This window comes from Phoca vitulina, unplaced genomic scaffold, assembly GCF_004348235.1.
Source record: "Phoca vitulina isolate PV1807 unplaced genomic scaffold, GSC_HSeal_1.0 scaffold44, whole genome shotgun sequence".
NCBI lineage: Eukaryota > Metazoa > Chordata > Mammalia > Carnivora > Phocidae > Phoca > Phoca vitulina.
This window is the reverse complement of record NW_022589747.1, coordinates 9,663,923-9,675,757: the sequence shown is the minus strand read 5'-3', so window position 1 is coordinate 9,675,757 and position 11,835 is coordinate 9,663,923. Positions and strand designations below refer to the sequence as shown.

Genomic DNA, 11,835 nt, shown 5'->3' with positions numbered 1-11,835 from the left:
TTTTCTTCTCCCCGAGGCCAGGGCGGCCCCCCAGGCTGCACTCTCTCCCTCTCGGCTGCAGAGGGAGCACGGGAGGTACCCTGCGCTCCCGACGCCAAGGGAGCGAGCGAGGGGGCGGGGCTAGGGGCGGGGCGGGGGCAGGGGCGGGGCCAGGGAGTGGGGCGGGACGTGGGGCGGGGCGTGGGGCGGGACGTGGGCGGGACGTGGGGCGGGACGCCGGGAGTCGGCGCGCCGCAGTTTAAGCGCGCCGAGGGGGAGAGCGGGTTCCTGGAGGCACTTGGAGCCGCGCGAGGCAGCCGCAGGTGGGACCGTTACCCGCCCGCAGCTGGGAGCGAGCGGAGCGGCCGGAAAGGAAGCGTGCCTGTCCACCATGATCCCCCTGGAGAAGCCCGGCAGCCGCGGCTCCCCCTCGGCCGCCGCCTCCGGGTCGGGCCGGGCGGGCAGGAGTCTGGGCGCGCCGCGCCGGCCGCCGCCCCCACCTCAGGCCCGCGGGCTGCTGACGGAGATCCGCACGGCCGTGCGCACCGAGCCCTTCCAGGACGGCTACAGCCTGAGCCCGGGCCGAGAGCTGGGCAGGTGAGGAGGGCGGGGGACCGGCGGCCGATAAGTGCCGGAGGCGGGCGGGCGCGGTGGGGGTGGCGGGGCCGGGGCCGATAGCGCGCGCGGTGACTTGGCACAAACTTGGGTGCGGGCGGCGATCGGGGCGGTCGAGTCGCACCAGCCGGCCCTCCGCGCGCCGAGGCTTGTTCCCAGAGCCGGCGAGGCGCTCCCCGGCCTGTGGCTTTCACTTGGTGGCGGGTGTGAGAAGGTCCCCAACGGCGGGTTCCCGAGACCGTAAGGCCCTCTCGGCCTCTGAGGTGTTCTACACGGCAGGGTGGCGCGGGGGGCGTGTGAGCCACGCTGCCTGTATTTCCCGAGCTAGTGAGTCCGAAGGAAACCCGGAGCTGCAGAGTCAGCTTCGCCCTTCGGGTCGCGTGTGTTCTCCGCCTCCTTCTGTGGCTGCAAGAAAGGGTAACATCAGGCGTGACAGCTTCCGTTGCAGCAGCGCTGTGTGACCTTCTCAGCCTTGGGCCGACTTCGTTTTCGGGTTCTTGGTTTTGCGCGATTTTAGTTCTAAAATATTTAGGTCTTTGTGGCTTACGTTCAGATTGGTTTCATTCATAGGCTCTTGGCCCTTGCATCGCTCTTTCTACTCTGCTGTGAGCTGGCCCTTGTCCTCTCCTCCCCACGCCACCCTTCAGTGGTCTCTCTGTAAAACCGCAAAAGGCAAAGGCAGTTTGGATCCTTTGCAGTTAGCATGTTGAAGAGGGGTGGTAGAGCGACAGGGGTTGGGGGACTGACTCCCTTTTTCCTTACGAACAGTTTGGAGAAGTCAGAAGCACCGGGGTTGGAGTCGGACGCGAGCTCCTAAGCCCGGCCTGCTTGCTCTGTGTGCCTTCGAGTGGGTGCCTTAGACTCCCCAGCCTCATGTTTCTCACCTATAAAATCGGTATAATGACAGTGCCTACCTGTCTCATGGGGGTGTCGTGCAGCTGACCTGCCCGTAAAGCCCATGCTACGCGTCCTGGCACGTAGCATCCAGTAAAGGTTAGCTGTTGTTGCAAACAGTTGTTACGGCTGCAAAATAGCACCATGTTGTAATGGGGACGGGCCTGGCAGTTATGACTGCCTTCATCTGGGGTCTTGGAAAAGGAGGGTCTTGTAACATTGGTTACAAACAATATTAAAAATGCTCTCTGTATATTAAGCTGGCTTTTAGAAACAGGGGTTGGTGTTTTGTTTGTTTATTTTTTTGGAGGGGAATCTACCTTAAACGTGTCATACTTACTCCAAATGTTAAGGAAAGGAAAAATATCTTTCAGAACAAGATACACTTCACTACAGTGGGCACTAATTAACTCGATCTGTACACAATTTAAATATGACCAAGAAGGCCTGGAGAGCTACTGACTCAGCTAGGTATTCTCAATCATCGAAATTCCAGACATTCTGAAGTAGCCCTGATCTCTCGAAAAAGGAAAACTCAGACTTTCTGTTATTTGGTTGTCTGGCTTCATTCCACAAAGGGAAAACTGGTATGACAAAGCTGAAATACCTTCAGGTGGCAAGCACTGTCTTGTAGAGTTTATAATAATAATGATTTAATCTGAAAAAACTGATTTATACCCTACCAGGTGTTGATACTAATTCCTCCAGGAATGTTCTTTTCAATTCTTCTTTTTATCTATTATAAAATTCACTTGCCTATAGGTATTTGTTTCATCTCTTACATATATGTTACATATATTTATATGCTTACATAAATTTGCTTACAGAAACAGTAACTCCTGAAGCAGCAAAACAATGCAATTAGATAGCTACTTGATATAAGAGCCTAAAACTGAAAAACAAAATTAATGTATTTGTTTCTTTTTGGTTCCTTTTTGGGGGGGGGGCACGGAGAAGTTTAATGCAGTGGTGAAGACCATGGGCTTTGGAGTCAGGCTGTGGCTGAATCTTAGTTCTTTACTTACTAGTTATGTGTACTTGAGTAACTTACCTAACCATTTATTGTCTCATAGTTGTGGAGAGAATTAAATAGAACACATCTATAGCATTAAGGCTGTGCCTTTCTTAGGGGGAGCACTCCAAAAATATAACTCCTTGTTTAACAATAAATGTTCTTTTACATGTAACCAGAAAGCAAAAATAAGAAAATCTGTACAACCTTATGCTTCTATCTGTGGCGAAAGTGATGAAATCTCATTGCAAAACACACAGTAACTATTTAGAACTCTTAGGAAGCAAAAGTTCTGTTTGTGTTATTAGCAATCTTCGTTGAAGGTTTATAAATTTTGCCTGTATATTATGGTTCTGACGTAGTAGTTTATTCATAACCTTTTCTGTAATAAGAAAGTTGTCTTTTTTCCCAACTACGAACTGTGGTTGCATTTCTCATATAACTAATTGATCTCATTCTGATATAGAATTTACAAAATTACCTATGTTACATTTTAATGATGTAGTAGGAAAAACAGAAGATCCATTTGTTATATTCTATGGCCTTTCATTTAGTCAGAAATGTTGAAGAGGTGTGAAGAGCTAACTGTTCAAATGAAGAAACTGAGTTCTTTAAGAAGTTACCATTATTTTATCTTATAGAAAATGAAAGCTTTCAGTGAAATGGTTGAAGAGAATTTTTGAAATGGTCAATTTTGGTTCTATAGTAATGACAGGATGTGAGGTTGATTATTTTTAAGAAATGTCATGTCATATTCTTTCATGTCTCCAGCAGGTCCATAGCAACTTAAATGTGGGTAAATATGTGATGTAAAATTTTCTTTTGCTTGAAGCTTGACTTGTTATTCCTAAAGCTTGTTAACCTTTCTTTGAGTCAGGATAAGTGCCAATGTAAACCACATTAATGATTATAGGTACGGGAGACATGACCTTGGGTTCTGAGAATTTTTTCGTAATGTTGTTTTCCCTTGAGTTTGAAAGTACAGGAACAAAAATGTTTGTAGAAATTTAAAATAATACTAATTTCACATTGAATGATTACATGTGTTTTCATTATCTAGTACTCAACTTTAACATTTTTTAATGCATTTATAAATTTTATCTTAAGAAAAAAAGGATTTTTAAAGCCAAAAGAGCATCTTTTGTTTGCTAAATTATTACATGCTGATAGTTGAATTTCTGTATGAGACAAAAAAATATGAATTCTCTGCTGAACGAGTATTTCATAAATACTTTACAGTTATACAAGTGCTTTCACATGTATTATTTAATTCTCCTCAAGTGCATGTTTGGGGAGTCCCATTTTCTTTCTCTCTCTCTCTCTCTCTTTTTTTTTTTTTAAGATTTTATTTATGTATTGAGAGAGCTCAAGCAGGGGGAGCTGCAGAGGGAGAGGAAGAAGCAGGCTCCCAGCTGATCAGGGAGCTGGACATGAGGCTCAATCCCAAGACCCTGGGATCCTGACCTGAGCCTAAGGCAGACACTTAACTGACTGAGCCACCCAGGTGGCCCTGGGAAGTCCCACTTTCAATGAGAAAACCAAGGCAGAGATTGATTGAGTCTTATGAAAGACTACTGAGCTGGAACTCTTTGAAATCCCTTCTATTATATGTCAGATATTTCTCAAAGAATAATCTGCAGTCTGTCTTGTAGCTGAAGCAATTTCTCATAGTTTTTATGAGAGGACATGAGTTCCATGTTGGGGCAAACCCTATGAAACTTCTGTGTCCTATAGTTGCCTCTTCAGTTGGGCCTTTTGGTAGATAGGGATGTTGCATCTCTTTCTCTTCAGAGCAGTTGAGAGTAACAGGAACAAGGAAGGATTTTTATCAGACAATAAGAGAATGTTCAAGCTGAAGGAGGGCAGGTATATTTCAGGAACTGTATGTTCTTTACCTGGATTCATGGCTGTAAATAATGGCCTCAGGTTTTTGTACCTTACAACTACTTGAGCATGTGTCATAAATTGTAATTCATAGTTTCTTTGGAAATTAAGACCCTTCTGGGGCATGTGGCTGGCTCAGACGGTTGAGCTGTTGACTCTTGATTTCCACTCAGGTCATGATCTCAGGGTCTTGAGATCCAGCCCTGCATAGGGCGCTATGCTCAGTGGGGAGTCTGTTTGAGGATTCTCTCTCTCCCCTTCCTCTGCCCCCCCCCCCCCCGGCCCCCCACCCTCTCTCTCATATAAATAAATCTAAAAAAATAAATAAGACCCTTGGTAAGTAATATTGTCCATGTAGAAATTGCCTTGTTTTAGGATGGATATTATTTAAGATTTCTTTGAAGAGTATTTACCAACAGTTGTGTGTAATCTGGTATTTTTGGATTAAAAAAAAATTGGCTATGTTTGTGGTTTAGCAATAGGGTTACTTAGGAAGTTCTAAGGCAGATAATTCATTGAGTCAACTGTTTTAATTTTGAAAAGTTGGGACTTATTTAAATCTTAATTTAAAATATACATAAACTTGGTGTGCCTGGGTGGCTCAGTCAATTAAGTGTCTGCCTTTGGCTCAGGTCATGATCCCAGGGTCCTGGGATGGAGCCCTGCATCAGGCTGTCCACTCAGCGGGGAGTCTACATCACCCTCTCCCTTTGCCCCTCCCCCCATTTGTGCACACGCCCACATGCGTGCACACCATCTCTCAAAATCTTTAAAAAAAATAAAATACAATCGCTTCTCAGCCTTTTGGCTAAGATCAAGTATAAAAAAATAAAATACATAAACTTAAGGATTTAATGAGTTTCAGCCTCTTTATAAAGCTATATGTAACAAAAGTTTATAAAATCGGATTATTGAACCAAGTGCATTAGAAAGCTAAGTAGCTATAGCCATTGATTTACTTATTCGGGTGAAGAAGAAGGAACTACATATATTGAGGGAAATTTTGCATCAAGTAGAGAGTTCAAGTTAGACCACCTTCAAAACTCCTCTGTTCTAGGATTCTTTTTTACAAATTACTGTCATTATCATAGATCCTGAAGTTTGTGCCTCAAACAATAAAAATAGCTACTGATTACTGATCATTTGCTGAATGCTATACGCTGTAGAGATGTAATTTTTTTAGTATTTACTATCTTGTTACAAGGGTAAGTGCCATCAACCTAATCTTACAGACGAGGAATTCAGGCTCAGAAAGGTTGAGTAAATTGCCTAAGATTATGCAGTTACTAGCCAGAATTCAAAATAGTCTGTCTTTTAAAGCCCTGCCTGTTCTTGTCACTCATGCTGATAGCTGATCTGATGGACTTACTGATTTTTACACTTAGGGTCAACAGATATTTTGGGTTTTGCTGTTTTCCTTTCAGAGGTAAGGAAGACAGGTAAAATCTGTTCTAGGTCTTTCTTGCATTGAAGGTCTTATATTTAATAACACTCCAGTGCTCTTAAGTAAATGTTATAAGCACGTGAGGCACTTTGCTAGGATCTGGCAGTTATTCTCAAATGTAACAAATCAGTCACTACTCCCTTTATCAACAGGGTGACATGTCACATGGGAAAGTTTTATGGGGAAAATAACATTTGAGCTGAGCCTTAAGGAATGGATGGAATTTCAGTAGTAGTGATGAAAGATACTCCTCCAGCCATTGGCAATAATACAAATAAGCACAGTGGCCGAAAAATTCAGTGAAAGAGTGAATAGCAAGTAGTGTGATGTGGTTAAAATATTACACTTCATGAGGTTAAGTTGCCATAGAACTTTAACTTACCAGATAACAGGAACAGTTGTATATATTCAGGGTGCTTATCTGATACCCTTTTTGAGCACTGGCCATGTGCAGGGCACTGTGGAGATACAAAGATGAATGATAAGTGAGGTCTAGCTAGGGAACTCATAGCCTAGCTAGGGAGACAGGCATAGTGCAGCAAATTGTACTATGTCAGACCAATTTAAACAATATAATACATGTATAAACCCATCCAAACCTGTTACCGTTCTTACAGTCAGTCTGTCAGTTCATGGTACCACATTTATCCAGTACTACAAGTCATCCTCTGCTTCCACTTTTCCCTTTTCCCCTCATCTCTGCCTAAAATTCCATCTGCCAAGGAGTGCTAATGAACCTTGACCCTCTTTTAAATGCATCATCTTTTCCTAGCCTCTACACTGCTGTTTTGGTTGAGACCCACTACCCTGAATTATTTTATGGGTTTCCCTAGTTTCTAGTTAAGATTTTGCAATATATTCTTCATAACACTATCAGAATTATCTTTTAAAAACAATTATTTTAAAAATTCTAACAGGTACCCATTTTTACCCTGAGAAAGCCCAAACTCCTTAGCATGTCATACTTCTTAAAGATGCTCACCACACCTTCCTAAGCTTTGTAAGTTAGGCCTTGGCAATGCGAAGGTGACTAAAGTCTAGTCTTTGTTCTTAGGAGGCTTGGACTGGTGGGTCTGACTCAGATGTCCTTCCTCTTATTTGTTGATATATCTTACTTTCCCACTGCTCTGCAATGTATTATCATTAAGTAGTTCTGAAATTGATTTTTGATATCCCCCCAGAACTGTTTAATGCAGACCTGAGTTGTCAGTTTAGTGTGTAATAGTGAACTATAGATTTTTGTGAAATGGATGAAGAACTCAGAAAAATGTAATAACTATGTAGTCCAGGAAGAATTTTGGCTAAATCAGTAAAGAAAGTAGATGTTAAACAAACATCTTACGCCCTTTGAACCTCATCAGCCTCAAGTCTGTATATTAACTGTGGCCACTAGTGTCTGGAGAAAACTTTATTTTATGCTTTTGCCTAAGTAACCTAAAATTCAGAGTTTAGATACAATCATGATTTGTGCCCTGAAGCTGTGGTAAAACATGCATATTGGAATCCTTGTGGGGTGTGGAATTTAGACACTGTGTTGATGTGATTCTTAATGTGTTCACTAGGACTCGGCACCTTGAATACTGAATCTCACATTTCTGTGTACTCTGTTGCTCTACACAAGGAACAGTTTCAGAAATCTCTTTTAATCTCCTTTGGAGTCTTCCTTGAATAGTTTCAAGAGTTCTCCACCCATTGCACCAGTCATTTAGAGATGAAGGCAATACAAGTTTCCTCAAAACCATCATGATCTGCTGCTCTTGCTGTCAGTTTCGGTATCAGAATGATGGACGACTTGCTTCGGTGTGGGATAATGCAGGGGTTGACAAACTGCTGCTGGCCACCTATTTTTGTAAGGCTCATGAGCTATATAGAATGATTTTTATATTTGTAAATGGTTGAAAAGATCAGAAGAGTAATGTTTAATAACATGGAAATTATATGAAATTCATATTTCAGTGTCCATAAAGTTTTGTTTTTTAAAACCCAGATCCACCCATTCATTTACCTTTTGTCTATGCTTTCATTTTACAAAGCAGACTTGCCTAGTGGCGACAGAGACCAGCAAGACCAAAAATATTTGCTATCTGCCCCTCTACAGAAAAGTTTGCTGACTCCCAATATAGTGCATGACAGGGTGGAAAGAAAGAATAAACCTAAAACTGTGAGGAGTGCTTCCACAAAAACAAAGGTGGTGTTAAGAGTAGTCATTGGTGTGGGTGGAGAGCCATGGGAATTGTGCTGATGACCCTAAGAAATGGTTGTATGGCCCCAGATGTTGAATTAATAAGTATGGGGCTCTTTCCTGTATTTGTCTCTGGTTCCTGAATTTAGCAATAGCTTTTCTGTAACAAGGGCTCCCAGAGTTTGTAGGTTTGCAATGTGTATGAATCCCTTTCTCTTTTGAGTCATTTGTCTTCCCATCTATTCAAAAATACGCATTCAGGCCAGATATTAAGTAGTGTTTTACTTAGTGCAGAGTACTGTATTGCCTGGAATGTTAAGTGTGTGAACAGTAAACATTTGTGTGTTTGATGGGGGAATATTTTGAGAGCAGTTCAGCGGAGTCATTTCTAATTTACCAGGAACATGCTTGCTGTCAATTAGATATGTTGGTCAGTTTTTTATAAATGAAACTTCCTCTTTTTTTCTCTTCTTTTGAAACTTCTGACATATTAATAATTTGATTCTTTTATTTTTTAAAAAAAGATTTTATTTATTTGAGAGAAAGAGAGAGCAAGCAAAAGTGAGGGGCAGAGGGAGAGGGAGAAGCAGACTCCCTACTGAGCAGGGAGCCCAATGTGGGGCTTGATCCCAGGACCCTGAGATCATGACCTGAGCTGAAGGCAGACGCTTAACTGACTGAGCCACCCAGGCGCCCCTGATTCTTTTAGTATCTATGATTTTTGTTCTCAAAAGAACCCAGTGGTCATTAGGAACCTTTTAAAACTTGATGGAGATATTAGTCTAATGATTTTGTGGGGTAAAATAAAAGGCATTAGTCTGTGATGAATAGGTTTATGATTTAATCCCTCTAAGCATCTATGGAAGTCTTTCACATTTTTGTGAACAAGAAGAACTTTGATCTGAACAAGGGTGCTGTTAGGTAGATTGTTACTAATGTGAGTAAGTATGTTCACAGATATGCCTAAGGATATATCCTTTAACATTTTTATTAGTGTGGTTACAAAAGTATAGAGTGCATGAAAAATATATTTGTGGTTAACAGTAGCTAGGAAGGAAGAATTAGTACTCAAAATTACATTAGTAGTCTAGAATGCTGGGTCCGAACCTAAAAATTAAAATTTAACAGAACATGAAAGCCTTGCCTTTAATTTTTTTAAAACATTTTAAAAATTGGGGCACCTGGATGACTCAGTTGGTTAAGCGTGCAACTCTTGGTTTCTGCTCAGGTCATGATCTCAGGATGGTGGGATTGAGCATCATGTAGCACTCTGTGCTCAGTGTGGAGTCTGCTTGGAATTCCCTCTCCCTCTCCCTCTGTCCCTTCCCTGTGCACTCTCTCTCTCTCTCTCTCTCTCTCAAATAAGTCTTTAAAAACCAAACAAACAAAAACGGTATTTTAAAAATATGAGGATGCTGGCTTGAAAAAATTCAAAAGGAAAAAGATCTAGGTGGTTTATTTACCAGCTCAATATGAAATATGAAAAACCTGTCAGGTTTTTTTAAAAAGCAAATATTAGGTTGTATTATACCAAGATCAACAAAATAATAATGATGTAACCCTTTGATCTGATTATACTTGGGGGAGTTGCTTCAGATTTGGTTGACACGTCTTATCAGCAGTTCTGATGAGCTGTAATAATGAGAAAGTGTTCAAAACCTTTATGGGGATGAGGAATGATTGAAATTGGAAAAAGGAGGGGCACCTGGGTGACTCAGTCGGTTAAGCATCTGCCTTTGGCTCAGGTCATGATCCCGGGGTCCTGGGTCCTGCCCCTCCCCCTGCCCCACTTGTACTTTCTCTCTCCCTCTCTCTCAAATACATAAAATCTTAAAAAAAAAAAAAAAAATGGGAGGAGCGCCTGGTGGCTCAGTCGGTTAAGCGGCTGCCTTCGGCTCAGGTCATGATCCCAGGGTCCTGGGATCGAGCCCCGCATCGGGCTCCCTGCTCAGTGGAGAGCCTGCTTCTCCCTCTCCCTCTGCCTGCCACTCTGCTTACTTGTGCTCTCTCTCTCTCTGTTAAATAAATAAAAATCTTTAAAAAAAAAAAAATGGGACAAGGGAGTGGCAGTTAACAGATCCTTAGCTTCGGTCAATACCCGACAGATTGGTATTTGGAAGAGAAAGGTCTTTGTGTACTGCTCAGCAAAAGGCCCAGACTTAACAGCCCTTCACTTTAGGCTTGTAATGAAAATCGTATTAAAATAATATGCACCCAGACGATCCAGCAATTGCACTACTGAGTATTTACCCCAAATATACAAATGTAGGGATCCGAAGGGGTACGTGCACCCCAATGTTTATAGCAGCAATATCCACAATAGCCAAACTGTGGAAAGAGCCAAGATGTCCATCGACAGATGAATGGATAAAGAAGATGTGGTATATATATACAATGGAATATTATGCAGCCATCAAAAGGAATGAAATCTTGCCATTTGCAACGACGTGGATGGAACTGGAGGGTATTATGCTGAGCGAAATAAGTCAATCAGAGAAAGACATGTATCATATGACCTCACTGATATGAGGAATTCTTAATCTCAGGAAACAAACTGAGGGTTGCTGGAGTGGTGGGGGTTGGGAGGGATGGGGTGGCTGGGTGATAGACATTGGGGAGGGTATGTGCTATGGTGAGCGCTGTGAATTGTGTAAGACTGTTGAATCACAGACCTGTACCTCTGAAACAAATAATACATTATATGTTAAAAAAAAAAAAAAAGAAGAAGAAGAAGATAGCAGGAGGGGAAGAATGAAGGGGGGACATCAGAGGGGGAGACGAACCATGAGAGACTATGGACTCTGAGAAACAAACTGAGGGTTCTAGAGGGGAAGGGGTTGGGGGGATGGGTTAGCCTGGTGATGGGTATTAAAGAGGGCATGTTCTGCATGGAGCACTGGGTGTTATACGCAAACAATGAATCATGGAACACTACATCAAAAACTAATGATGTAATGTATGGTGATTAACATAACATAATAATAAAAATAATAATAATATGCACCCAGGAGTGGAAGAGACAGCCTCACAGTTTGAAAGAAAACACTGACATTGGCATTTGGCATTAGGTATTAAAAAATACTGTGATTTCTAAGCTGCCTTCCAACTTAAAGATTGGGTATTTTTGGGTGATGACTATCGCAAATTAATGATTTGTTTGATTAACAATATTTCATTTAGCACTTATGTGGCAAGTCCCATGTTAAGCAATTGATATGTATTATATACTTGAATTCTCACACAACCCTGTGAAGTGGATTCTGGGGTGTCCTCTTTTACAGATAAGGTCGATGAGATTTAAAAATGTTAAATGAATTGCCCAAGTGAGCTGCAGAACTATTTGTGGGATTCAAACTCACATCTAATTCTAGAGCTCATAGCCTTAATTTGCTTAGTTTGTTATACTGACTCCCCTGTGACTCACTTATTAGTTTAATAACAAATGATAGTGTAGCGTATCAATAATGCTTGTTGTATCTGTCTTTATAGGAAAACTAGACCTTTCCAGCTGATGCTGTAGTTGAAATACATAAATGAGATCCCTAACTTTTATAGTTTTGAAAGGCGATATAGTATTAGAGTCAATTCAGTCCTTTTAGGAATTCTGATAACCAGTTTCTCTTAACAAGTCAAATGCCTTTTTTCAAGATTTAAATCATTCTTCTGTATAAATGTGTAAAAAAAATAGTTTATAACTGCAAAAAATATTGACTTTAATATTTGGTTATTCTCTATTCAGAAGGAATTTTGCAAGTTTACCAGTTACATTTTATTTGGTTATAGATGTACCTATTAAATTCCTAAGTGACAATGCTGCATTTGTGT

The 11,835-nt window shown here is 41.6% G+C and overlaps 1 protein-coding gene across 1 annotated transcript in view; it reads left to right on the top strand.

Moving 5' to 3' along the window:
• The first annotated feature begins 225 nt into the window (after window positions 1–225).
• STK17A (serine/threonine kinase 17a) overlaps window positions 226–11,835 on the top strand; it is a 40,568-nt gene continuing 28,958 nt past the window's right edge. Inside the window, exon 1 of the mRNA XM_032430497.1 lies at window positions 226–576. Within this exon, the coding sequence (XP_032286388.1) occupies window positions 371–576 (206 nt within the window). The 5' untranslated portion in view covers window positions 226–370. The remainder of the gene's footprint in view (window positions 577–11,835) is intronic.